At 33.9% G+C, this 26,315-nt stretch overlaps 7 protein-coding genes across 10 annotated transcripts in view; 4 read left to right on the top strand and 3 right to left on the bottom strand.

Moving 5' to 3' along the window:
• Window positions 1–3,129, top strand: part of Hat1 (histone acetyltransferase 1) — a 3,782-nt gene extending 653 nt beyond the window's left edge. Inside the window, exons 3-7 of the mRNA XM_018551911.1 lie at window positions 1,214–1,473; window positions 1,564–1,720; window positions 1,816–2,030; window positions 2,448–2,599; window positions 2,677–3,129. Of these exons, the coding sequence (XP_018407413.1) occupies window positions 1,214–1,473; window positions 1,564–1,720; window positions 1,816–2,030; window positions 2,448–2,599; window positions 2,677–2,982 (1,090 nt within the window). The 3' untranslated portion in view covers window positions 2,983–3,129. The remainder of the gene's footprint in view (window positions 1–1,213; window positions 1,474–1,563; window positions 1,721–1,815; window positions 2,031–2,447; window positions 2,600–2,676) is intronic.
• Window positions 3,130–3,448: 319 nt separating this feature from the next.
• Window positions 3,449–5,775, top strand: LOC108783362 (testis-specific serine/threonine-protein kinase 1). Of its 2 annotated transcripts, XM_018551908.1 has the most exons (5): window positions 3,449–3,799; window positions 3,867–4,170; window positions 4,643–5,202; window positions 5,508–5,591; window positions 5,668–5,775. In XM_018551908.1, exons 1-5 carry the CDS (start codon window positions 3,704–3,706, stop codon window positions 5,701–5,703), a joined length of 1,080 nt encoding a protein of 359 aa, XP_018407410.1. In that variant the 5' UTR covers window positions 3,449–3,703; the 3' UTR covers window positions 5,704–5,775. The 2 variants fall into 2 exon arrangements, with proteins under 2 accessions (XP_018407410.1, XP_018407409.1); XM_018551907.1 differs by lacking the exon at window positions 5,668–5,775 and having other exon boundaries at window positions 4,643–5,584.
• Window positions 5,776–5,976: 201 nt separating this feature from the next.
• Window positions 5,977–15,110, bottom strand: LOC108783352 (uncharacterized). The gene is made up of 16 exons (XM_018551898.1): window positions 14,992–15,110; window positions 12,501–12,652; window positions 11,451–12,401; window positions 10,944–11,349; window positions 10,658–10,861; window positions 9,415–9,659; window positions 9,195–9,343; window positions 8,745–8,992; window positions 8,436–8,669; window positions 8,168–8,350; window positions 7,931–8,091; window positions 7,588–7,837; window positions 7,279–7,522; window positions 6,836–7,200; window positions 6,454–6,750; window positions 5,977–6,374 (listed from the first exon to the last, which is right to left on the bottom strand). Exons 1-16 carry the CDS (start codon window positions 15,062–15,064, stop codon window positions 6,016–6,018), a joined length of 4,521 nt encoding a protein of 1,506 aa, XP_018407400.1. The 5' UTR covers window positions 15,065–15,110; the 3' UTR covers window positions 5,977–6,015.
• LOC108783366 (RWD domain-containing protein 2A) lies at window positions 13,326–14,891 on the top strand. The gene is made up of 3 exons (XM_018551913.1): window positions 13,326–13,635; window positions 14,133–14,582; window positions 14,658–14,891. Exons 1-3 carry the CDS (start codon window positions 13,441–13,443, stop codon window positions 14,889–14,891), a joined length of 879 nt encoding a protein of 292 aa, XP_018407415.1. The 5' UTR covers window positions 13,326–13,440.
• Window positions 15,111–15,646: 536 nt separating the features above from the next.
• Window positions 15,647–16,898, bottom strand: APC10 (anaphase-promoting complex subunit 10). 2 transcript variants are annotated; one of them, XM_018551914.1, is made up of 3 exons: window positions 16,663–16,898; window positions 16,293–16,557; window positions 15,647–16,016 (listed from the first exon to the last, which is right to left on the bottom strand). In XM_018551914.1, the coding sequence occupies exons 1-3, from the start codon at window positions 16,685–16,687 to the stop codon at window positions 15,725–15,727; spliced, it is 582 nt and encodes a 193-aa protein (XP_018407416.1). In that variant the 5' UTR covers window positions 16,688–16,898; the 3' UTR covers window positions 15,647–15,724. The 2 variants fall into 2 exon arrangements, with proteins under 2 accessions (XP_018407416.1, XP_018407417.1); XM_018551915.1 differs by having other exon boundaries at window positions 16,293–16,545.
• Window positions 16,899–17,371: 473 nt separating this feature from the next.
• On the top strand, window positions 17,372–20,919 carry LOC108783361 (Bardet-Biedl syndrome 7 protein homolog). Its single transcript, XM_018551906.1, has 13 exons — window positions 17,372–17,615; window positions 17,882–18,080; window positions 18,176–18,344; window positions 18,617–18,693; window positions 18,762–19,014; window positions 19,087–19,352; window positions 19,440–19,629; window positions 19,704–19,784; window positions 19,852–19,992; window positions 20,069–20,190; window positions 20,305–20,360; window positions 20,430–20,709; window positions 20,768–20,919. Exons 1-13 carry the CDS (start codon window positions 17,468–17,470, stop codon window positions 20,895–20,897), a joined length of 2,112 nt encoding a protein of 703 aa, XP_018407408.1. The 5' UTR covers window positions 17,372–17,467; the 3' UTR covers window positions 20,898–20,919.
• A 555-nt stretch (window positions 20,920–21,474) lies between these two features.
• Window positions 21,475–25,956, bottom strand: LOC108783374 (zinc finger protein 354B). Of its 2 annotated transcripts, XM_018551924.1 has the most exons (9): window positions 25,931–25,956; window positions 25,744–25,834; window positions 23,973–24,288; window positions 23,372–23,917; window positions 22,872–23,028; window positions 22,556–22,783; window positions 22,333–22,475; window positions 21,615–22,246; window positions 21,475–21,529 (listed from the first exon to the last, which is right to left on the bottom strand). In XM_018551924.1, exons 3-9 carry the CDS (start codon window positions 24,216–24,218, stop codon window positions 21,511–21,513), a joined length of 1,971 nt encoding a protein of 656 aa, XP_018407426.1. In that variant the 5' UTR covers window positions 24,219–24,288; window positions 25,744–25,834; window positions 25,931–25,956; the 3' UTR covers window positions 21,475–21,510. The 2 variants fall into 2 exon arrangements, with proteins under 2 accessions (XP_018407426.1, XP_018407427.1); XM_018551925.1 differs by lacking the exons at window positions 25,744–25,834; window positions 25,931–25,956 and adding an exon at window positions 25,639–25,690.
• Window positions 25,957–26,315: the final 359 nt, after the last annotated feature.

The following is a 26,315-nucleotide window of genomic DNA, read 5'->3' as shown; positions in this document are numbered from 1 at the left end:
TTTTTTTAATAAAAATCGTTTATTTTTCTGAATATGTAACTGTAATTTTTATGATAAAATACAAAAAATATAGCCAATTAACACAGTTGTTCTTCAATACTTTCTGCGTGTCAAATTCTAAGGACAATTAAAAAAAAAATGTTTTCACTAAGTTATAACTTTTTTTTAGGAAGTTTCTTTTAACAAAAATCTGGCAAACGAAATATATTTTTTGTTTTTTTACTACAACTTTTCCAAAAAAAGTTATTCGATATTGCGCTGTAGAGCATCGCATTCCTTACCTTTACCGCATCTATTGGCCTACTTATCTTCCCAAGAGTAATTTTTCTTTCTGAAGTTGTAGTATTGTGAAAATTACACTCCTTAGCTTGCATGAAATCTGGTGACGGTTATATGTGCTAAATTTTACTTAAAACATTCTATTTATAAAAAACAGGTCTGGATAATATTTTTTCATGTCTTATTTGATTTATTTCAATTTCAATTTCCGTAATACATAAAAAAAGAATGTAGCTCAATTATTTAATTACTTCATATTTCCTTTAAAAATAGGTAATATTAAATTCCAATCGGGAAATTTTGAATTTTTTGCAATATTAAGCATAAAACAAGCTGTGACTAAGTTGAGGGTATGATGTACATTGTACAATTATCGTAATCACGTAAATGTTTTAAACGGATGATTTTTATAATTACGTCAGGCAAAGGAAAAACTTTGTCGTTTATTGGCAACAATTCGTAACAACATAATTTTAAGTTTACATAAAATGCACCGTATTCCTTAACATTTTCTGCATTACATTATATACTTTTAATTAACATTTTTACTTGGAGTAAAAACTTTTCGTTAAAAAAATCACGTGATTTAAAATAATTATCAAACTTGTCAAGCTATATTTATCAAGCTATATTTTTTGTATTTTATCGTAAAAATTACAGTTACATATTCAGAAAAATAAACGATTTTTATTAAAAAAAATGATGAACTTCAACCTCTTGGCGGCGTACCAAAGACTTCGAATAAAAATCTGCAAAAATTCTGGGATGTTTTTTGAGTGATTTGGAACCGATTAAGAGTTGTGCGCGGTCAAAAATTTTTCTAACCCAAAATAACGACCACCCTAATATATAAATATATATATATATATATATATATAGTATTTTTATGGGTGTATGTATGGATCTTAATTGTTGTCCTTAATTGTTTTTATAGGGAAATAATATTTGGTTATCTGGACCTGAAAATACAGCTATTCTACTCGGCAGGTTCTTTGGAAACATATTTGGGAATGAAATATACCGAGAAAGTAAATGCAAAATATGAAGGAGTCGAAGCAGATGAAGTGTTAACAAAGATCATTCCAAAGCTCGCTCCCAATATTCACTATAGCTTAGCTAATTTTACTAAAGCACTTACCAAGGATGATACATTTATACCATATGGAGAATTGATACAGTCTTTCTCAATAAATGGTATCTAATATATCTTTATTTCTGTACATGTGACTTAAAATTTAAAAGCTATAACAATTGCTATTACTGTTCTTATTGATTGATACATAGACGAAGGTGAGACAAGGCAATTTGTTGTTTATAAGGCAGATATGGGTCACAAAGGATTCAGAGAATATCATCAAAGAATTCAAACATTCCTTCTTTGGTACATAGATGCGGCTCTTTTTATTGATATCGACGATGAGCAATGGCAGTATTTTAATTTGTAAGTCACTCGATATTGTGTTATTCAAATAATATATATAAATAGTTGTATATAATGAACATGATCTTCATTAAATAATCACTTTTCTGAAATAGATTTGAAAAATATACCACATCTATGGGTACTACTCGATATGCGACGATTGGTTTTGCTACAGTGTATCAATATTATGCTTATCCGCAACATATTCGGCCGCGCATTGCTCAATTTTTAATTTTACCACCATTCCGAAGGATAGGTCTTGGCAAATTTTTGTTGCAAGCGATTTATCGCGAATATATTGAAAGGCGTGAAGTTAAGGATATAACAGGTAATAGAATAATCCTTGGCAGTAGCCATATTCTGATATACATGAATATACCGCTACTACTGGAAAATCATAATTTACATCACACACACACAGATTTTCAGTACTGCAAGTATATTACAGTTGGTAATTTATTTCGAAGGGTTTCATTTTTTTTTATTTGTACAAATATATTTTTGAAGTTTTGAAGGGATCTTATGGCTTCTGCAGACAGAACGCGGCAACGCTTGCCGCGCGGCGGAAGTTGGCGCGTAACCAATCAACATCTTGCCGATTGGCTATCGCGCCAACTTTCTCCGCGCGGCAAACGTTTCCGCGTTCTGTCTTCAGGAGCCATTAAACTTTGTTCAAAGTTAACTTTAAAAATTCAAATTTTTTTTTAATAATTAAAATATTTTAATAAAATAAATTTATTTGCAGTGGAAAGTCCGTCCGATGATTTTCAACGACTACGAAACTATGTAGACTCCTTAAATTGCAGCACATTGCCCAGTTTTGCGCCAAAGCGTTTAAAGCAAGGTTTCGATAATGAAATGATTGTTGAGGCTAGAGACACATTAAGAATAAATAAGGTATCTATTAACATGTGACTTATTTTATACTATCGCTTGTTTTTCTCTTTTCTACTTTATAAATATTTTGTTCACAGAAACAGGCTCGCATAGTGTATGAAATTCTACGATTGCAGGCGACAAATGTCGCGGATGCAGAAGAATATCGGGCATACAGAATAGACGTGAAGAAAAGACTGAATATACCATTTAAGAGAAAACAGAATGAGGAGCTGAAAATAGAACGCGCGTTGAAGAATACTGGAGATAAAAGCACGTATACGAATGGTAATGGACTACCATCCGATGAGCAACGCAAAGAGATACTAGAAAAAGAATACCGGATCTTGGAAGAGGAATACAAAATGGTCATTAAGCGGTTGGAGTACACTTCTGAACTGTGAAATGTTATGTGAATTGAATGTTTATTGATTAACACTAAAACCACCGATGGTGCCATTTTGGCCTCACTAATTATTTCGGTCTTTCTTTTTTGCATTAAATGTACAGTATACAATATTGAAAATATGTGAATATAATATTTGTAACGATATAAATAATATGATAAATACAGAAATAATTTTTTACTAATCAAAAACAAAGATAGAAAATTACCAAATTGGCACTTTCGACAATTCTAACGGGATACATTAGCGCTCCTAGTGTTAATTAAAAAATTTTTAAGCTGTGAAAAAAAATATATGAATAATTTCCAACGTTTTATATTTGTGTGTACAGACAACGGCTTTCTTCATTAAATTTATCTTGCTTTTCTATCTTTTATGATGTTTAATTGTTTTTTATTATACTTCAATAGACAGGGCCGAGCTCGGCTCACGTTCATTGATACCCGTGTCAGTTTATGTTTCGTCAAAATGGTTAAGTAACCGCCCTCGCGGATTCATCAAAATTTCTAGTATAAGATTCGTCATCATCATCAAGAAAAAGAAATAAAAGTGCGGTAAATGTTTTGACAATTTGCTTTATCGAATGGAAATCCTACGTCATCTGGTTATTCGCATTCGTGATGCGATCCATGTCTAAGCATCGAACGAAGTGACAACGACTAATTACGAATTATGGTAATGCAGCGGGTAGAATGTCGTCTATCGTCCTACAAATCTCATGTCGCACCTGAGCCATACACCATCCGAGGAAGCCACACTGCTAGCTCGGGGTTACAAACTGGGGAGAAAGCTTGGCGAAGGTTGTTATGCAAAAGTTGGTATCTTAATCAAAAATTCTATTATTCCTTTCAGGTACTTTAAATAATTGTTTATCGTTATAGGTATATTTAGCCGAATATAAGCCGGAACATGAATCAGAGAAAAATAGTGTTCTGGCCTGTAAAATAATTGACACTGCAAATGCACCAGAAGACTTTGTCCGAAAGTTCCTACCGCGTGAACTGGACATTCTGGTGAAGCTGAATCATCCACATGTCGTGCATGTTCATAGTATCTTCCAAAGGCGCACCAAGTACTTCATATTCATGCGCTTCGCTGAGAATGGCGATCTTTTTAATTTTATACTAAAGAACGGCGCGGTGGCGGAGAGTCAGGCTCGCGTATGGTTCAGGCAGCTTGCTTTAGGTATTAAGATACTCCTATCTTGAAGAAATAGCGTTAACTCTATAATACTACTATAAATAAATTTTCTTCACCTGTTAGGTAGATAAATTAGGCAGATAAATTAGGGGTAGATAAAAGATTAAAATTCTTTTTAAAAATAGTTAGTTTAGTTATTCTAACATCTCGCAACCTATAAAGAAGTGTAAAAGACTTTTTAATTTTGTAGGTAAATTTTCATTCAGAAAATTAATTTTAAAAAAAGATATAAGCCTTCCAGGATTAATTCATTAAAGAGATCAATCCAGGAATGTAATTAATAAAAGTAGCTAATAATTATAATAGTATATAAATATATAGTTATAATTGATAAGTTATAATTGATGTTATAATTGATAAGTATATAGTTATACAATAGTTGTAATTGATGAGCTAGATTTGTGCAAACTCAGTATTTGTTCGCGGATGTTTTCCCTAATGCGTGTTCATTTGCCAGGTCTTCAATATCTACATGAGATGGAAATAGCGCATCGTGACATCAAATGCGAAAATGTTCTTCTCACATCAAATTACAATGTCAAACTGGCGGACTTTGGTTTTGCTCGTTATATGATTGACAACCGTGGCAAGCGCGTTCTGAGCGACACGTATTGCGGTTCGTTGTCTTACGCGGCGCCGGAGATCCTCCGCGGTTACCCATACAATCCGAAGATATCCGACATATGGGCGTTGGGCGTAATTCTTTATATAATGTTGAACAAGACTATGCCATTCGACGAGGACAACCTAAAGCGCCTGTACGAGCTGCAGGTAGCGCGCAAATGGAAATTTCGCAGTAAAGTAATCGGCAGTCTGACCGATCATGTAAAGAAGCTTGTGAGCAGTCTGCTCGAGCCGAATGTGTCTAAACGCTGGCATTTGGACCAGATTGTGCAGAGTGACTGGATCGCCATGGATCCGCGCCTTCTGGTGCTCACGCCCGCGGAGCAGATCGCACTTAACAATGCGATCGAGGAACGCAAGAGGTTCGAGGAGAAGTTTACGAAGAGGGAACCGGTACGGGCGGATACAGTCCCAATCGTGCAATCGTTGCTCCTAGACATTCTTTATAAGTCTAAATGCCTCTTAATATCGTTTCCGTCGTATGTCGTACTGATGATGCGTAAAACTCTGCTGGTCATCCATTTGGTGTATACGCGCATCTTGTCGAGCATTCGATTACGAGATTAACCCGAATAACTTTGCAATACATGCTCCCCGAGCGTGTCAATTTTCTTACGCTTCGTAAATCAAAATCTATAATTAAGGAGAACACGCATAACGCAAATGACGTCATAAAATTACGAATAAACGATTTTCAGAAACATAAAATCGAGGAGACGAAGATTGACGAGCACAAAACCCATAAAATGGAAGAAATAACGATCCTCAAAGACGCTGCAAAAGTACGTGTCATTACAACTATAATATTTGCATATTAAAGTAATGTTAAACGGCAAAACTTTTTTATCTCTTTCTTAGGGGACAGTTTCCACGATTATGACAACCCAAGTTTAATTTAAAAATTGGTCCTCTCCGATTTGTAATATTCGCCTTTTTACATTTTTATCCATTTATGATAATAAATTGAAAATAATTTGATGCAGTTCAATATATTTTTAATATAGTTAATATAGATATAATTAATATACATATCTACAAATTTTCTTCTCGTGTTTTTCTTTTTCTTTATTTCAAGCTACTGTAAGTAAAAACGATAAATATATACGAGTGAAAGTAAAAAAAAAACTATTTATCGATATACATACCAAATTTCTCGAATTTGAACAAACTCTGCAGGAATTACTAAGAAATAACACTTTACACGTATTAATTACCCACATATCGTGCTTTTAAAACAGTCGTGCTGTTTTCCGTTGTTGCTTTGACATAATAATCGGCATCGAAACTGAAGGTCTTTATTTGCCCTTCCAGAGACATTTTAAAAATGTGTTTCGGATGGAAAAGTCCTCCGAGATTCCACATACCGTCGGATCGTATTAACAGATGTTGATCATTGGGCGTCTTACTGATTACAAACGAATTCGAACCCGGTAAAACATATTGACTGAATTCATTCCACGCGTGATAACGCAGTATTAAGGTTTCTTCGAATAATCGCAAAAAAATCCATAACGAATAGTCAATTGATTCCATAAATACTTCAAGTATACCAGGCACATATAATCCTGTTAAATATTATTTTGTAACATTACAAAATTCTTCATTGCTAAATGTGATTTAATAATATATCTTCGTGAGACTCACCTGCTACCTGATAAAATTGTTCAGCAGTATACGAATAAATTGAGACGAAATCTTTTGACACTAATACTAAAAACATAGTATCATCCAGCAGTATCAATTTCTTCATCACAAATGCACTAGCATTTATACCGGCGACAGCGTACAATAATTCTGTATCGTTACAAAATGAAAACGTACTCTCTGATTCGCAAAGACAGGTACTGTTAAGATTCATGTCCTCTGTATTAGAAGTGTTAGAAACGGTTTGCAATACATCCTCGTCCACTACTTCAAATTTGTTGACATAAATAGCACGATCTGCATACAAAATAATTAATATTTTGTTGAATGAATATTATCTATATTCTTGAACGCTATTTAATACTTTAAATGTACAACTCACTTTGCAACGCAGTTGTTATATCTTCCGTCAATGTCATGACTTCCGTCATTCTATCCAAAACAGTATCTATTTTATTTTGTGTAATATTTGTTAAGTTTATCTTTTCATAGAGTCCACCGATTGTGATGTTCCCAAAAATTTCAATTTCATTTCTGAAATCCATCTTACTTTCTACCGTCTGTACCGCTTTACGTTTCGCCATTTGATTGTTTATTAAATCCATCAGATTTACATCATTCACAGTACCATCAATAATAAGAGATGCATTAAGATGGCCTTGTATCCTCTTGGTTCCGAATAGCGTTTGATTTCTGGACTTCAGTAACCCGTCTTTGATATTAAAGCCCATAATCGTACCTTTGACGCTAAAAAAAGGAAAAACGCTAAAAGTTTTTAAAGACGTTTTAATAAAAATATTGCTCTTTGATAGAAATATCAATTACCTCAAATTGTTCAAAGTAATATTGGTAAAAGTTTTTTGACCTTTAATTACCAATAACTCCTGACATTTTTGAGTTACAGCATATTTAGTAAAGTTCGAAAAATTCATATTTAATGCCTCGAGATTTTTAGTCGTCAAACTTAATATCGTTTTCTTACCAGTGACGATATTGCGTTTTGTGTTACGCCTAACAATATCCGTGTTTAAATCGATTCCATTAAATTTACCATCCCAAATCATATTATCTAAATTAAAGGTATAATTAATTTAAAAAAAAAATTGTATTTAAAAAAAGTGTTCTCTGCCTTACTTATGTACAATTCTTCAAAATGCCACGTAGCATTTATAGTTTGCGTCGCATTTTTCATTAAGGGATTAGTCAGCAAATTATTCAAATTCAAGTCTGAAGACTGTAGAATTGAATTATTTTCTGCATTCACAGAAGGTATCTCAACATTCTTAAACAACGAAGGTACAGTAATATACTGTGTTTCCGTTTTGCTTAAAAATTTGCATTTAATATCCTTCCACATGTTTAGATTCAACGAATTATTAAAATGCTAAAAAAAAGTGATTAAATTTCTTATAGTTAATATTATTTTTCTTATACGTAATCTTTATACGTATATCTTTTGTTTTAATAATATTTTTACCTTTAACACGATATCTCCTGTTAAAGTAATGTTTTCGAAGTACATATTGCTACCAGATAAAGTTGTGTCCTGATTTGCCATCCATAAATTCTTAGATAATTGCTTTAGATTCACATCCTTTATATATTCTATAACTGGCTCCTTCAAAAATCTGGCTGATCCTAAAATAGAAATATTTACATACATCATTAAAATCCTTTCATCATACAATATGATTAGTAGATTCCGTCACTGTACCTTGTATAATAAAGGTCGATGGTGTATCACTTGCGACGTAACCAAAAGTCTGAGGCACGTTTAGCGCATCTGTACTTAGCGTAGTAGAAATCCGTTTTGAACCCAAGTTGAGATTTGTATCTAAATGTGAAAGTTTTAATGTCGAGCGAGAAGCATATATATTGCTTGACGTAAAACCACGAGCTGTAAACAATTTTTTTTAATATAAATTACGCATTGCATTTTTATTTTTTTCGAATTAATGGGGAAATATTAAATGTAAACTTACCGAATGTTACGTTTTCTAAAGATATCGGATCATCTATCTTTAGTACATTTTCTATAAAAGGTTGTATATTTATATCGTTGATTCTTCTAATGTCGCTATCTCCTTTTATAATTACGTTCTTTACTCTCGTAGGTAAAGAGAAATTAAAATAGGCTGGTGTTTCGAGATTATTAACGACGAGTTTCTTAAGATTTACCGGTCCTTTAATGTGACTTTCGCTTATCCACTCGTTCACTATAATTTTTAAATCTATATAATATTAATTATACATATAGTGTAAGTACTTAGACAAATTTAAGTTATTTTTACCGCTTATATTTGCTCCCTTAATTTTTGTCGCTGACATATTCTTTACGAAAACCTGACCCGTGAATAGCTTCGTTGAAAAATCAATGTCATGCAAAGCTGACACAGAATTGAAAACGGTCGTATTTAAATTATGAGCTCCAAGAACATGTGAAACATTTAAATTTTTTACAATTATATCGCCCATTTTCATTGAAGAAGTTCTAATTTCCGGAGTAATGACTTCTTTGGCACATAGGGGAATCGTCAATCTGTAAGTATACATTTTTAGAGGATGTAGGATACTCTATCCCAGTGAGAAATGACAATGGAATGGACATCGAATCGATATCAATTCGACGTCGAAATCATTAAATCGACGTCGAATTGACATCGATTCGATGTCCATTCCATTATTATTTCTCACTGGGATGTAATTTATTATATTTATATAAAACAAAAAAATGTGTGTACTTCGGAATAGGAAGATTTTGATACGCAGTGCTTGACAAAGTGACATTATTATTCGTGTATTTTGTTCCGGAAATAACAATATTTTCAGCAGAATTCTTTGTTACGAAATTCGTGGTAACAAAGTCCCACATAGTCACATTTCTCCATTGCTGAAAATAAAAATGTAAAATAAATTAAAAATTATTATACACGCGCACATAAAATATTTTTTAATAATTACTGTTTTATTGCTGGATAATATCAAATGCGCTGATACATTAGAATCTAGCGGTACAATATTCTCTAAGATTTCTTTCATCGATAGTCCACGAGACCTGACAATATCTTTAGTTTTAACGAACTTGTTGAATGTCACATTCTGTAAGAAACGGTTACCAGACAATACCAACGGTGTAAGGATCTCTTTCAAAGGCTTTAATCTTTCGATTCCTTTGCCTGTTATTCTGCCTGATGTTTTAACAAGACCTGTGAAATGAAATTTGACGGTAATTTGCTTGGTAAATTACGAAAATTAGTCAGTAATTTTTAAAGACTGATAAAATAGCAATTTAAAAAAAAATTATAAAAATAAAATAATTTGATGTAAAAAGTACTTAGCCTTTAGTCATTAAGATAAAAAGGCTTTATTTAACTCACATTTTCATTTTGATATTAGGTATATATTGGTATACAATATAATATATTATATATCAATATATGTAATATTATTTCTTTTAATTATTATATATTGAATATATGATAATTACAAAAACTAGGTACATAGTCTAAACTAAAAGCACTTTAAATAAGTTTTTTATTAAGATTCTGAAAAAATGTGACAAATACATGAGTAATCTTAAACTATTTTGTACGTATTTTAATATATATTTTTTATTTGTATTTTGATATTTTTGATTTTACAAACTTATAAAACTTTTATTTAGTTGCTTGCTATTTTAGTGATTAAACTGTTAAAGACAGTTTTTATAAGAGTAAAAACAAAGTCACAATTATAAATAAAAAATCTTTCTATAATTACACTACTACCGGAACATCTAAATAAAAGTATAGAATAATTTTAAGTAATTTAGTAAAAAAAAAACTAGATTTTAAAATATCAAATAAAGAATAATATAAAAAATACAGGAATCTTTAATCTGCATCGCTTACTATGTATTTTTTTTTTATCAAATCTTCAGGAAGCCATATATTAAAAACGAACTTTAGCATCGATTAAATTTTATGTTTATATTTAATGAATAGTCCTATTAATCTATCAGCGATTTATATTCTCAATGAGAATATTGAAAGGATATTGTTTTATCTTATGCATTATAATGTGAAAAAAATAAATAAAATCTGTTTACGCATAAAACTATAAAGACAAATATTACCAAAATTACCAATAAATTAATTATCATTTTATTATAATTTTACCGTAAGTAATTGTCAAATTAAATTTGACAGTAATTTTATATCTCTACCTGTAAGTCTCACTTTTGGAGCAGTTATGGAACCGCTCATTACAGTGGTGGGACCATTTAATGGCAAAAAGAATTCGTCCTTGGTTAGATATAAATCTTTTACTCTCGCCTCTTTCATATACACTGTTTGTTCAATGCTTCTTGTCGCAATGTCTAAAGGAATCGAAACGTTTGTCGCATGCAAATTGGCAAAGATATGATTACCTAAAATTCATATATTAAATAAAATGTAATACAGAATATGTAATAAAAAAAAAAACAAAATCGGCACGCTGCATTAAATCACCTGTAATTACTTGATCTCCCGAAACTTTCAAAGTTCTCTCTTGTAGGTCTCGCATTAGTATCCCATTAATAGATTTTTTAACGAATATATCATTTATCTTAAAATTAGGAACGGGACATTTCCAGTCAAGTAACGTCTTCACTTTCAATTTGGTGAGCCGTAGGACCTCATTGGGTTCGAATCTTATGTATTTAGATTTAATTCCGCCATCCATAATTATACGATGAATATGACAATTTGTTTTACACTTGACTGTGATCTTTTTGCCATGCAAAACTGTATGCTTAGACTTTTCGGCATCTTGTGTTCTTTGCGTCAAGAAGCTGTTTGTCAGATTTAATTTAGCGATTACACTCTTGTATCGCTCAGTCAACTGGACTAGTTCCTCTGCATTTTGATCGTTCATCTTTAAACATTTAATACATTTAAATACAAATTTGTATTAATCGATTTAATATAAAATTTTATTTTTTATTTGAACTAGCAGACCGAGAAACAATGTCTTACATATTGCATACGAAGTTGACCGATGTGCGCGTTCGAAATTACAGGATTTTTTGAATCTGGAGGCTTTTCCAAAGTTCTCTGAGACGCTTGTTGCTTGGTCTCTAAACACCAAGTGGCTGTTTCGTCCTGCAAGGATTTCCACGTTTTCTTCACCGTCCATGTAGGATTTAAAAATTTCCATTCTCCAGCCTGATTCTGTATCATGAGTATATCTTCGTCATATGAGCGAATAGAACGAATTTGTCGAAGGTTCGATAATTCTATATGCAATTTTAAAAATTTCCACCCATTATACTGATAAATTTCTGCAGTATCTTGCTCAACTAAAAAAAGGACGACGGTGTTTCCCATTGTCAAGGAAAGAATCTGCCACGTTGGAGCGATTTTTTGAAACGGCACGAAACGACCATACATCTCCTTGTACAAGATCGTGGATTCATTACCGGCTAAAACTAGAAAGCGCTCTTCGAAATGACCTTCTTTGAAATGAAATGAACTGACGTCGTTAGCGTAATGTAATTTCTGCATTTCTACGAATTTGTTAGAACGCACGGAAAACCGGAGTATTTTTGTGAACGATCCTACGACGACAATATGCATGAAACTCTTGCTTTGGAAGGGCAAAAGTTTTCTTGCTCCATAGAGCAACGTATCAATCTTGTCGAAGTTCTCTCCGAGCCAGACGTATATAAATATTTTTGTTTCCGAAGCAATTCCTAAATACAGCTGATTCATTTCGAGCCAAATATTTGTATGTACCACTCCAGGAATTTCGAACTCTTGTTTGAACTGCAATTCGTATATTCCATTTTCGTCCTTGCTCAGACACAAAATGATGATTCCATCGACATCCTTTTGCACGACTATAAGCGTACCGGCGCTATAATTATGTACAATTATCCGTTTTCCATTGGGCTGCGGATATGTCCCGATAAGTTGCGCTTGATTATTCTAAAAATTATATAGTTTTGCAGAGTAGAGTAGTGTTCCTTTTTTCTATCATTTTATAAAATATAAAAATAACATAGAATATAGTTGATTATGACATACAACCAATTGATAAAGTAGTATGTCTGAGGAATTGACGGTAACTGCGAACCAGAGAAATCGATTTTCATCCTGTATGAAAAAGAAGGTCATATCTTGAAAATCTGGTAAACTGAAGGATAAAGTTTCTTCGAAACTTTGCAGCACGTTTACACCTGTAAATATATAAAATCGAAATCCGAAATTGTAATCAAACGTATTTGTAAAATTTATTTCTCACCTTAATATTATAAAGAATTAAATTAAATTAAATCATTATAAGATTACAAGAAATTTTTTAATGTAAAAATGTTTGTTTACAGAATATCATTTTTAGAATTTGATGCATTTGGTAATATTAAAAGATTCGCCTATATTTTATTTAATATTACTACTTTAGAACTAGTAATTCTGTAGATGTATCACATTATATATCTTTTATTCTTTTAATATTGTGTAGTATTAAATAATTCTAAAAATATTTTGTAAATGAGCAATCCTCTATGTAAAAACTCCTTTTACAATCTTAATAAAAAATTATTCATTTTAATTTAAGTTTTGGATATTTTAACACTAATTATTTTAAACACCTTTTCTTTAAGAGATATAAATTTAAGAGATATATTATATAGTTTTTCATAGCAATAAATTCAAAAATTAAATAGATCAATTTTTATAATCGAAATTTTAAAACAAATTAATTAAATGAAAAAGTATAACGAAGCACAAAGATAAAAAGTACGTAAGGCAACATGCTCCGATTTTGAAACGTAGCCGCGCGATAGGATTTCCTACAGAACAATGTCAACATCAGCTGGCTTCTCGATAACCTCAACGTCTTCTATAGTTTGAACGATATAATCAGAACTTTGTATTAACATCTCGATTCGGTGATACGATGGTCGTCGAAAACTGAATGTGCAAACTGATTCGTTATCCTATCATATGTATCATCGTTTGAATCATGTCTACTCCAGAAGAGGTGATAGAGAGTTTAACAGCACAGGTGAACGAACTGCAAGCATTGCAGTCCGTCTACCCAACCGAGCTGACCGTGATGGACCATGGGGTTTTGGCTGACATCAACAAATACATCGAGTTTCCTAATCATGAACCACCACGATGGCTGGAGTATGCAATCGCAGTTTCAATGAACGATGTAATATAACATTTATTTACAACATAATATATTGCCAGATTTATATAAAGTTGGCTTATTAAGTTAACACGTCATTCTATTAATATAAAAAAATTACAACAGTTTCTGTATCATTTTTCATAGTTCTACAGTTTTTTATTAAAATAAAAAAAGTTCCGCATTTTTTATACTAAAAAATGTAAATTGAAAATATATGAAGTGTTAACTTCACTAATCTAGCATTAACACTTCTAATAAAGTACAAGAAGAAAAATATTTTTACTTTTGGCTAAATTTCTCGTTATAGCACTGCTCGAGTTGTACAAGTAAAACGTAATTACTGAAAAGTCAAAAAATATTTCTGAATCTTATCTCTTATATAAGAAATATAATATTAATAAAAAGAACAGTCAATAATGACCACTGGATACTTCTAATGTTAATTATTTGCTGCAATAGTCTTCAGATTTTTCTTTCACTTATGGTGTATCATTAATATGTTGCTTTCATTACTCTAGAAAAGTATTGAGCTACTAGTAAGCTTGCCAACTAACTACCCGAAGGAGCAACCTGAAGTATACGTGAGAAGCTCCTGCTTGGACAGAACGCAGCAGTGTCTGCTGAACAAGGATCTCTCTGTCATCGTCAAAGCCCAAGAGGCAGGTGAGCCTTGTATCTACACGCTGATATCGTGGCTGCAGGACAACATTGAGACTTATCTCGAAGCTTCCGTATGTAACCAAGCGATTAAGCACAGCGATGCGAATACAAGCGGCACGGAAGATCGGATTACAGTAGTTTTCTCCAGATATTGGATCTATAGCCATCATATATACAGCAGGTTCAAACGGCGGGACGTAATTAATTTGGCGAAAGAGAACTCCATCACAGGATTCTGCTTCTCCGGCAAACCGGGAATAATTTGTATAGAGGGAACTCTGGAAGATTGTAATTACTGCTGGCAGAAAGTAATATCAAAGATCATTTAATCCTAATGTATAATGTAATGAGAATATTTCACGCTAATATAGTTTTCTTTGCAGATTAAAGCTATGAACTGGCAAAAGATATTGATAAAATTAATGGAAAAAGAGGAAGATTGTAGTAATGTGGATAATATGCGCAAGTTTACAGAGTTTGAAGAAATTTCGTTTGCTACTAACGAACGTCACAATGACATGGGTCAGCTTCTCAAGTACTTAACTGATCATGACTGTCAGCACGCGTTTAAGGAGCTTTTTGGAATAGAAGGAAAATTTGGTAAACTTTCAGATTAATATAATAATTATATTAAAAAAAATATATATATGTACTTTGGCTAATTTCTTTCAATCAATTTTACAAGATTTTTACATAAGTGAAAAATCTTTCGCTTACCTTTACTGGGTTCATTTTGAAGACTTCTCTTTTGTCGCTTGTTTCTCTGAAGGATTTCTTTCGTATCATTCATATATTTCGCAATTTCATTGTTAATATTATTCCTAGTATTACTATTTAATATATTGTACACTAAAAGAACCGATTTTTTTTATAAATAAAAGTAGTAATATTTATATTAAAGTACAAAGCGATTAATATTTTACCATTACTGAGATTTTTGAAATACTCTGTCGTTTGATTGAGTATCGCGTACAAGCCTTCTGTTGGATAAGAAGGGAAATATTCACACTGTATCACACATATTAACGTGAAACTCAGGAGGAACCCTCGTAACATATTCATATGAAGTAGTCTCTTCAAACTATCGATCACGACTGATCCACAATGCCAGTTTGTCATCCAATAATATCATGTTTACAGTTTTTCTGTGTACATAGTTCTTACCTTTCCAAATTCCACTCTGTAACAGGTATGTACACACACGCACACGCTAATATAAATTTCTCTGTATGATACATTGTATAAGGAGTCTTAGAATTTTTCATTTACAAATTATTTGATAAATAGAAGATAACTTTATTCTTAACAATAAAACAATTGAATAAAATAAGAGATTGAAAATGAAAGGATATGTTGAATATGAATATGTGTGTTGAATTGAATGTTGATAATAATAAAAATTTTATCATATATATATATATATGTCTGTGTATGTTAAAGGAGTTTAATTTTATCTAATAGTGGCATAGCGTAAAAATTCATTAGTGAGAAACTGTCCCGGGATGTAAGACGCAGGTGGTCCAAGAATATCTTGCGCAGGACTGTGGATCTTAATTTGTCTCATATGAGTATCTCTGCCATTCTGATGATTGCTGATGACTGCTATCTGAATCATGAATGTCCTAATGGGCCGATCATTGATGTTTTTAATGGGGATCACTATCCATCCGCTTGGTTCATTCAAATCCATCACCTCTACCTCCTGTAGATCATTGAAGTTGGTTCCAGCTCTAATACTTATTCTAAAAATTAGCCGGAACACCTTCATTAATAATTATCAATGATTGCTGATGAATGCTTTCTATTTAGACCTGGTTCTACCAATATAAAATTAACTTTAATCTTGATTCAATTTACTAATTATCTTTTTATAATACTAAGAATTAGATTAATGGAACTAGGCCTTAGTAAAACCAATTTATATAATCTTTTTATATTAAGTAACAAAAATAAGAAAATACTTGTGTCACCAAATGAAAAGCACCTGACAATCTCCAAACAATGGAAAGTATTGATACCTGTTAGGAGTGTAGCTCTCATCCAGCTTATAATCCGTATAGATGCATATGTCACGAATAGTTGTCTTCCTCTTGAATTGTATGTTTACCAAATGTGGCAGCTGTCCATCAGATTGCCAGTACGTTTCTGTGATGTCATCGCGAAGCTGGTCCACGCCAAATCCTGGCTTACAGCTTGACAAGCTCCAGATCGCATAATTCCCGACCTCTCGTACTCGACCAGTTAATTGCTCCTGTACGGGATCTATCTCCCCTGAGCGAGTATCTTTCATATGTAAGACGTCCCAATGTAATTTATCACTTTAAAACTGATTGGATCAATCGCGATACTCGCGATGAGAAAATATAAAAGAAATTGCAGTGTACTCACCAGTACTTGTTGTTTTGTTGCTCATGATTAAGTTAGGTTAGGCTTCTTCAAACTGTTGTTCTCTCTAATAATTCTAGCGTAGCAACTTCGTATCTAATGTACTAATGTTCGCTGAAATATTATACGAAATAACAGCAGGTCTCACGATTTTCAGATACATTACAATAATTACTTCTAATTCCTAGCGAAAGTTTCATGCCTATCCTGTGCATTTTGAAAACCTGACTTGCTCTCGCACTCGATCTCGAGGTATCGATACTTCTCGAGACTTCAAATTCAAATCAATTTGAATCATTGATTCTATTTTGAATCTGCAATTGCACGTATATGAAATCAATATTTATTTAAATTTGATTTATATACAAGAAATAAAACTTTATTACCAAAAAATATTACATCTTTATAGACAGATGTAAAAGTTTCATCGCGATGGGTAATTTTGGAAGATCACTTTGTTGAAGATAACAATACTTCAAATTCCAAATTCAAATAAATTTAAAATTTGATTTTAAAATAAAAATTCACCAATAAATATTGCGTCTTTATTGATGATTATTTTAATTTTTATCGTGATTCAAAAAACCGGTTTGTTATGCTACACGTTGCCATGGTTGAATTGATCGTGGTATTATTTTACCGCCGCTTCGATCTGTCGTCGCTACTTTGCATTGAAACTCGTAGGGCTCGCAAATTGATAAACTAAGATAAGTGATATTTTGAGGCGATTCGGTAAACTATGGCAATTTGAGTCGAGTTGACTCGATCGGCGAAACAATTTTGAAATCAATCGATCGATCAACCCACGATGACGTTGGCATTGTCGAGGATAGATTACACAACGGTGGGGGTTACCTCACGTGGCACAACTATCATATTTCCGCCTCATGAAGGGACAACAAAGCAACCACAAAAGTTCGCCGTTGCAGATCACGACGGCGTGCTGCATATTTATGGTATAAATACATATTATATTCTTATTCTTTTTTGTAATATAAAAATATCTCAACGAATAAATATTAAATAGTAATAAACGAGTAATTAATATTATTTAATACTAATACTTTTAATTATCATGATGATTAATAATTAATTAATATTAATATAAAGATAACATCGCAATTATTTTTAAAAGTATTTTGATATTAATGTGTCAACGTTGAAATAAATATTATAAGACATTTAAATTTAAAAATATATAAAATCATATTTCCTTGGACAGGCATGAAAAAGGGTGAGCTGCAATTGTCGTTCAAATCCTTGCCCGGCCCAAAAATTCAGAAAATTATTCTTGGAGGCTCAATAGGTATGTTGAGGGATAAAATTTTTCTTGCGTACGGCAACTCTGTGAAGGGATTCACGAGAAAGGGCAAGTTGTTCTTAGAGTTCGATACCAGCCTTATAGATCCGATTTCTGCAATGTAAGTTCATTCACACTCAGTTCAACTCTATGATATCTTTGATATACTCTATATATATATATATATCATATATTATTATGAAATGCCCATTTTAGGTACGTTCTTGGTCCTGATCTCGCTGCGTGCGCGCGTGACCTTTATCACCGATACAGAGATTGCAAAGATGCCGATTCGTACCTAGCTGGAGAAACCTTGCATGACGTAGTGCTCTTGCCTGGAGACGGCAACATAGTATACGCTATTCTAGCTTGTGCAGACTGCGCGGTAAGACGTCGTAGTATCGAGAATTCGTCTCAAAAGTCTTTCAGATTCCAGCTTTTAAGAAAACAACCGTATATTTTACGTTCCATTTTCTAAAAATGATAGCCATCAATACTCTTGCAATTTTACCTAGATCCTTTCATTCTTACAGAGTTTCTGCGATGAATTTAAATCTCAATTCTCTTCTTAGCAAAAACTTACAGAGATTTGAATATAAAGTTATTTTCAAAGAATGCATCTTGACACTGATTCATCGATGTAATTTTGCTTTCCAGGTACGTGTTTTGCACGGTACAAGAAGTCCAACGGTTTTAAGATTGCCGAGCGCTCCTATGGTCCTTTCCATATACAGGTGTTATTGATATTTCACATACAGTATTTCAAATAAATTATTTATATTACTCATCTCTCTCGTTTCAGAGAAGGAGAAATATACTCGAGGGACCGCGTTTTGGTCGGTACCGCGGATGGCAGAGTCGGATTGCTGATCCTCCAAGGCAACAAAACTCTCCGAATTACTTGGCTGTTGACTTCGACAGGCTCGGGAATCACTTCGTTGGATACATATGAGTTGCAAGACGGTACAGATATCCTTATTGGTCGACAGGATGGAGTTGTCGAGGTGTACACGTTTCCCGACGAAGATGTATCGTCCATTCTGCGCTATCACTATGTGAGTGATTGTGATCGTATCTATAGTTGTCGTCGAATTGAATCATATTAGTTTCGAAATAAATCGTTACAGAATGCTGGCGAGAGTATTAGTACAGTCGTCGGTGGGATAATCGGTGTTGCCAATTATCCCGAGGTTCTCGTCACGACTTACTCAGGTAGAGTATTCGGATTGACTACCAGTCCTCCTGGTTTATTAGAAGCAGGACAGAGCGACATTGGATTGGCCAGGTTGAAGTTGGAAATACAACAACTGCAGGAGAAACTCAATGAGGAGAAGGATTCGGCCAATTTCATGCTGGACCCTTTAGCACCTTTAATATTAGCAGTGAATCATAAGTAACCGCAATGAAATTAATCTACATTATAATTATAAAACAGATTAATCAGGATAAACTGAAATTGCAATAAAAATCAATTTAACAGAATGGAACTGCATAAAGAAGATGCTTCGTATTCCCTATCCGTAGAATTGGACGCGTCGATTGACAATATTCTAATACAATCCGATACGCCCATCGACCTGCTGGAGACAGAGAACAATAGCGCAGTGGTCAGCTTGTCCGCTTGCGATCCCAAAGAGGGCAATTTTCTTCTTGCTACTTATCGTTGCCAAGTAAATGTAATTCTCTGAAACAATCTCGAATTTTAATAATATCTCTGAAAGTATGAAAAATTATTGGTAAATAGATTAATACAAATCGTCTGGAAATGCGACTGAGGTCCATCGAGGGTCAGCCAGGTACCTTGCAGGTCTATGTAACGTCCCAGGTATTTCTTTAACACGTTGCCTTCCTAATCCAAGATACATATTATTAATATCTGTGATAATTCTCAGATACAACCGAAACGTTGCCGTAAAATTACAGTTCCTATTTATGCCTTATCTCTGCATGTCAGACTGCACGACGATGATAACATTACATCCAGTGGTCCGTTTAATGAATTGAAACTAAATGGCCAATTCACTATTGCCGAAGTACGTTTCTTTATTTTGTTCTTTACTTTGTTAATCTTATGAGAGAGAAATGATTGTTTATGGATTTCTTTTTAAGATGCATGCGTGGCTATCTTTAGCGTTACCAGACGTACCCGAGAGACCTCACATTAACGAGGGTGAAGCTGTTTTAGTATATATCTCGTCCTTCATCGGTACAATTCTCAAATGCAAATATAAGTAAGTTTATAATGTAAAATCAGACCTGCATTTGTCATTAATTTTTTTAATAAACTACAGAAAAGGGAGTGCACTTTTTCTCGGCGAGAATATATCCACTATTATAATTCTTAGAGACGTCTTGACGAAGGAAGCAACGAAACGAAAGCTAAAGCTAGACGTATTTTGTGGTAATTATCGGTTGTTTTACATTTCTCTTCGAAATTGTAAAATAATCGTAAACGTAAATTTTTACACAGAGGTAGCAGAAGGAAGTATATCTCGAGTCTTGGAGTTAATTCTTCCGCGTTTGAATGCGGCCAACGATTTAATTCAAAAGATAAAAATTCTGGATGCTCTCGAAGAATGGGAACTTCAGTCCAATCCGAGGGAGAACTTATGCTCCGAATATCAAGAATTGTTGGAGAAGGAGACGGAGACCAGATCGCTTATGGCGAAGGACACCGAAATCCTGAACAGGCTGCACGCTATCATCACCGATTTATATGTAGATTGGGAACGAGCGAAGCGATCTCGAAGGTAAAGATAAGATTCTTATCGACGCGACCCAATTCTAATAATACTATTCGTGTAACAGAATCAGTGGCAAGGAAGCTACGGCGAAGCTTAAAGATGCCCTTGAATCTAAAGACCTAGCTACCATCTTGCAAATTTTCATCGGTAACACCGATGTAAGCGGGCCGACTTTAATACCCGCGGCTATTTAGACGTTCGAAGATTACAAATGAAGTGGACCAATATATTTCTATAAACACGTTCAAGTAAAAAATATATTTTTTAACGTTCATTCAAAATAATATGTATATATATAAATCATTAAATTGTACAAATTATACAATTGTACAATCCTAATCTTAAAAATATACATTTTCAGTTAGTGTTAATTATAATTACAGTATAATGTATACACGCACCATTTATACATGTACGTATACAAATGATATTTTTATCATAGGAATCTTGGAACTGTCGTAAAACAATCTAATCCTCTATTTGATCTCACACAAATTACTTAGTTTTTTAAAGAACTAATAAAGTTACACATTATTTTTAGGCAGTATGTTAATACGATTTACTTAAACTAAAATCTGTCTCCAATTACTTGCTTTCGAATAAACAGTGTCTTTTAAATCTTACTAATAAAATTATATACACATAACTTTTAAAAATGAAATCGTTTTGAATCTACATAATTTGCTATTAAAAGCAATTTTACAAAACATAATATTTGCATTACAGACCGCTCAAGTGCCAATATTCCATAAATAATCAATCTTATTAAGCAATGAAATATATTTTCTTCTCTTGAGACTTCCACGATTACATAAAAAAATATTGCCTGCAAAAACACAATAGATTAATTAATAGTCACAATATATAAAAGATCTTTTACTACATCGAGATATACAATTGAATCTACTCACATACTATCAGTCGTTCGCACAACCGCTTCCAAAGGATCTCTGTTTACAGTATCCGCTGTAGACGCCACGGTGTATTCCAAGTTTTGTGCGCCTGTATGCGGCAAAATGGCCTCCTGATTGTCCGAGACAATCTCCACAACACCCGTCGCTTCAACTTTCAGTTTCAGATCTCTCACGAGATCCTGAATCGTTTTTGCCTGTGTTCTCTTGTTACCTTGTATCTGCTCCGCATTTTTCTTCGTCGGACTTCTGTTTAGCAATTTTTTCGGTCGATTGTGCGTCTGCATGTGTCTCTTCATATCACTTCGTACTCTAAACGGCTTGCCGCATATCACGCACGGATGCGGCTTCTCACCGGTGTGTATACGACGATGATTCTGTAAGTAACTGCTTGCGCGGAACGTTTTATTACAGTATTCGCAGCGATAGTTCTTCTCGCCGGTGTGGATACGCCTATGCAAGATCAAAGAGTATTTTCGGGCAAACTCTTTGGCGCAATATTCACACTGATACTGTTTGTGCTCCGAATGAAGACTCGTCGAGTGATACTTTAAGTCGCCCCATTGTCGAAAGTGTCGCCCACATTCTTCGCATTTGTATGGTTTGTCACCACTGTGAAGTCTTTTATGTACCTATTTGTCGAAAAATAAAATTATTAGATTTTTATATATTATATATTATTAACAAAATAAATTTTACACTTTGAGCATCTACTTACTTTCAACGCACTGGCAGCAAAGAAGCGTTTGCTACAAATATCGCATTGATGCGGCCGTTCACCGCTGTGAGATCGCATATGGTAAACTAAACTATTTTTATGGTGGAATGAACGATTACACTGAGTACATGTTAACTCGTTACCTACAAGAAAATACTATCTTTAAAATTTATGTTTTTAGTACATCAAGAACTTTTCTGGGGGAAAAAAGAATTATACGAACTTGACTTTCGAGTTTTTAATGATTTCTTTTTTTTGGCCGTTTGTGGAATGTCAGTCTCTGCCTTCTCGTTGGAACTCTTATCATTGCTATCTTCCGGTGGTTTCATTTGTTGGTCCCTTTGTTGTACCTCTTCTGTGACGCCAGTAATGGCCCACATGGTTGATTCGTTGTTTGTAGTAGATAACGGAGAGTCCGCATCATCGTCAATACGCGCACCAGTTTCTTCTACTGCAGACGGCAAAGATCAACAAGTTTGTAATATAATAGTTGTTCGTATCGAAAAATTTAAAAAATGTCAATATCAAAGATCTCTTACCCACGTTTCGGATACCCTCCATAAGATCTTCAGGTTCACTGAATTCTTCAATCACGGTATTCTCTAAACTGTGTACTGTTTCTGGCACTGGTATGGAGATATTAGTATTTGTTGCTTGAGCTATTCGCGTTTCTTGTTTTACCGGTTCATAATGTACCTGTATTAAAATTATTTAAATTAAGTTTTATTTCACTACTTCTATTAAATTATAATTATTTCTGTTAAAGATACATACATACAATGATTACTAAAAGTTTCCAGCCAATGAGCAATTTTATTGTATTATGCTCAGAGATAAAAATTTTTATAAATACCTAATATTTATTATTAATATATTTTAGTATTTAAAATATTGTATTAAGTTAATTATAATAAGAATTTTATTAATTTACAATATAAACTAAAAAAATAATTGACCAAAAATTATTGTAAAATTATATGTTGGCTCAAAATCTTTAGTAGTCACTGCATATTAGTTATTTCCTACAATGTGAACATACCTTTAAGTGCTCGAAGAACCTCAACTGACTGCTGAACTTAGAACTACACAATTCACATTTAAAGACATTAGTCTGAACTTCGCTAATCGATTCAACTGCCGCATTCTCTTGAACCAATTTACTGTAGTCTTTTCGCACCACATTCTTCTTTATCTGCTGTTGCTTTAGTTTCCGAGGTATCCTCTTTTTGTGTGGCAGGGTTCTCTTGGGTCCGGATGCCAATATGGCATCCTCACTACTTTCCGTAGAAACTTCAACGTCGTATTCACTTTTAACGTTGATAAACTCTTGCTTTACATTCTGCGTAATCCTCTTGAAAAGTTGCAAAGGTGAATACACGGACGGAGTAGCGTTCGAATCTGGTACTGCTTGAATGGAGTACGAATTCACTGGCGCCAGGGTCTCGAGATGTGAAACGTCTGATAGAGTCGGGTCCTCGTTCTGTGACTGGAGATGGAGTTGCTGCTGTTTCTGCTGCTGATGCAACTGTACCGCGACCAGGGCCGCGGCAAGTCTGCGATCTTCCTGAATCACACAATTCACATTCTACATGTAAGGTATAAATATACAGTTATATGGACATTAAGTAACATATTACAACTTCTGTTAATTCATGCGACAGCAAGTCGTCCGCCTCATAATATTGCGTGCCAGTGCCATAGTCTGTGCCAACGCCAGCGTTAATCATATCCACGACCATGCCTTCGGAGATTAATTCACCATTCAAAGTTAACAGTGGTACTCCTTTGCTCAAGGACTCTCCGTCGGCTCTTTGGATAGTGATGTACTGAGCACCTTCCATTCCTTCCAAAAGCACAGCCTGTGCCTCTTCTGTTGTAACTTCCATAACTTGAGTATTCTGAACAACGACTAGTAACTGTTCTTCATAAACTTTTACCTATCTACAGATGCCAAATCTATAGATCATAAAGAAAAATGAGTGTAAAAAAAAAATCTATTTTCTTTGGCTTTTTACGCAAATAATATAATTTAAAATAAAATAAATTAAAATTAATTCCCAAATAGTATGTACCAAATAATAATTCACTGCTTTCTCTATTGTCTCATGTAATAATTTTAAAATTATTCTCATATTGTGTATACGTTGTAATAGTAGCTTTTGTTAAATTAATGAAACTATTTTACAAATACACCGAAATATCATCATAGTGGAATCTGTTTCCAATAGAATTTTCAAAACAATAGACAACATATTCTCAGTACTCTATTATACTGTATTCTTTAACAATAAAATAATAAAAATGTATATAAAATAATTAACTATTTTGTGTGACGATATTAAATATCACTTTTGTATTTTGCATATATGCAGTAACTTTTATTTAAGTTAACAAAAAAAGTTTACATTTTAGCTCTACAGCATCATAACACAAGTGTCTTTTCCATTGCCTAATAACACAAATCGACACAAATATCATTCTTTGTATTCCCCCCAAATAAGTAACAAAAAACAATATTTATCGACTTGTGTCACTAAATGATAGGCATTCAATATTTCTTATTCTTTTATTATAGCAAAAAGACTCTTAGCACTAAAATTATCATGACTAACAAGATAGTACACAACTAAAGCCAATGGCACACGATGCTTGTTTTCCTGCTGGGCTGCGTTCAGAATCTGAGTACACCTAGGTGTTGTGTTATCTTTGTTTATCATTCGTGAACAATAAGGATAAAACAACATCTAGGTGCATCAGGACAACGATTCTGAACACACCCCTGGATTGTAGTGATAATCCAGCTAGCAATCCAGCAGGAAAACAAACATCGTGTGCCACTGACTTTAGATTAAACAATAGATCTGTTTTATTATTCTTGTGCGAGAACTACACTAGCACTCTATTTCTCACTTTTGCAAGATAATGGGTGCCTTCCAAAGAGCGACACAGATGACACAATGTGACACAGTGTATCAGTACATCCTTGTTGTTTACCGATGTTAAACAAGGATGAGATGATCACTGTATTGTACTATGTCGCTTGACGGAAGGCACACAATAAAAACATATACCTATCTCACTCTAAGCTCCAAAAGTGTACATTAGTTCAGTCACAAAAAACAGACCCAATATATACTTTCTTATCAGACACCGAGCTTTAACGAGATAATGCATTTCTTAGTATTTTTATTCTATACGAGACGACAAAATGACAGGAAAAAGGATACAAAAAAAGTACAAAACGATTCACTGATGTCCAAAAATAGTGCGTCGCGTGCAGAGTTTGAATTTGGCGGTGGTACGTACTTCAGGACTGACAGCGAAATCAAGGTCACTGCACCCGGACCGCACTGAATATCACAAGCCGCGCCTTGATACGCGTCGCGTGCGGAAAAATACATTCGCCCTCACCTTCGTTTAGCGTAATTCACGCGTCCGGCTGGGCTGCTCGTCCTCGTTCCGATGGCCACGAGCGACATAAACAAAGCGAAATATTGAAACACTGTAGGACAAAAATGTGACAACAGTGCTTGGCTCTTGACGCCATTAGACCGGAAGTACCCCTCCTACGCCACCCGCACAGTGTTGACCAACTTACGCGTTTGACGACGATGGGAGGTTCTAGATCGGCCGTTAAGCGACATGATCCCTGGCGATGTTTCACTGTTTCCCATGAGAAATAATCCGATTCGATCTGCTCTCTCTCCTCTTGCGCGACAATCCTTGTTTTTGAACGACGCGACGAGATCCACAAGAAGCTTTCCGGCGTCGTGGCTCTCTCGCGTCGAAACGTGATATTTTCCGTCTGTAACTTGGTGACACTGGTCACCGCTGCTTCCCTTCCTCCGAAGCAGCGGCGACGGGGAACCGCGGGCTTCCGGTTTCCAATGGTTATTGTGCCAAGTAACACGAAATGTCAAATTAGCATATCCACGCCGAGGTGCGTGTGCGTTACTACGGCGTTTCGACGCGGACGCGATCGA

The sequence above is a fragment of the Cyphomyrmex costatus genome, unplaced genomic scaffold (assembly GCF_001594065.2).
Source record: "Cyphomyrmex costatus isolate MS0001 unplaced genomic scaffold, Ccosl1.0 scaffold149, whole genome shotgun sequence".
Classification (NCBI taxonomy): domain Eukaryota; kingdom Metazoa; phylum Arthropoda; class Insecta; order Hymenoptera; family Formicidae; genus Cyphomyrmex; species Cyphomyrmex costatus.
This window is presented reverse-complemented; position numbering and strand designations above follow the sequence as displayed.

Bases quoted from the DNA above. Each gene is read 5' to 3' on its own strand.
- LOC108783362 (XM_018551907.1), top strand. From the start codon at position 3,704: ATGTCGCACCTGAGCCATACACCATCCGAGGAAGCCACACTGCTAGCT. The intron at 3,800-3,866 runs GTTGGTATCTTA...TTATCGTTATAG, and splicing joins GCGAAGGTTGTTATGCAAAA to GTATATTTAGCCGAATATAA. The intron at 4,171-4,642 runs GTATTAAGATAC...TTCATTTGCCAG, and splicing joins GTTCAGGCAGCTTGCTTTAG to GTCTTCAATATCTACATGAG.
- LOC108783366 (XM_018551913.1), top strand. From the start codon at position 13,441: ATGTCTACTCCAGAAGAGGTGATAGAGAGTTTAACAGCACAGGTGAAC. The intron at 13,636-14,132 runs GTAATATAACAT...TCATTACTCTAG, and splicing joins TCGCAGTTTCAATGAACGAT to AAAAGTATTGAGCTACTAGT. The intron at 14,583-14,657 runs GTAATATCAAAG...TTTTCTTTGCAG, and splicing joins GTAATTACTGCTGGCAGAAA to ATTAAAGCTATGAACTGGCA.
- LOC108783374 (XM_018551924.1), bottom strand. From the start codon at position 24,218: ATGGAAGTTACAACAGAAGAGGCACAGGCTGTGCTTTTGGAAGGAATG. The intron at 23,918-23,972 runs GTTGTAATATGT...CCTTACATGTAG, and splicing joins TGTCGCATGAATTAACAGAA to AATGTGAATTGTGTGATTCA. The intron at 22,476-22,555 runs GTTCGTATAATT...ATTTTCTTGTAG, and splicing joins ATTAAAAACTCGAAAGTCAA to GTAACGAGTTAACATGTACT.
- APC10 (XM_018551914.1), bottom strand. From the start codon at position 16,687: ATGAGCAACAAAACAACAAGTACTG. The intron at 16,558-16,662 runs GTGAGTACACTG...TACATATGAAAG, and splicing joins CAACAAAACAACAAGTACTG to ATACTCGCTCAGGGGAGATA. The intron at 16,017-16,292 runs GTATCAATACTT...GCTAATTTTTAG, and splicing joins GAGAGCTACACTCCTAACAG to AATAAGTATTAGAGCTGGAA.
- LOC108783352 (XM_018551898.1), bottom strand. From the start codon at position 15,064: ATGAATGATACGAAAGAAATCCTTCAGAGAAACAAGCGACAAAAGAGA. The intron at 7,523-7,587 runs GTAAGGCAGAGA...CCTTTAATTTAG, and splicing joins TTTTGAAGAATTGTACATAA to ATAATATGATTTGGGATGGT. The intron at 6,751-6,835 runs GTGAGTTGTACA...TTTTGTATGCAG, and splicing joins TATAACAACTGCGTTGCAAA to ATCGTGCTATTTATGTCAAC.
- LOC108783361 (XM_018551906.1), top strand. From the start codon at position 17,468: ATGACGTTGGCATTGTCGAGGATAGATTACACAACGGTGGGGGTTACC. The intron at 17,616-17,881 runs GTATAAATACAT...TTCCTTGGACAG, and splicing joins CGGCGTGCTGCATATTTATG to GCATGAAAAAGGGTGAGCTG. The intron at 20,361-20,429 runs GTAATTATCGGT...ATTTTTACACAG, and splicing joins AAAGCTAGACGTATTTTGTG to AGGTAGCAGAAGGAAGTATA.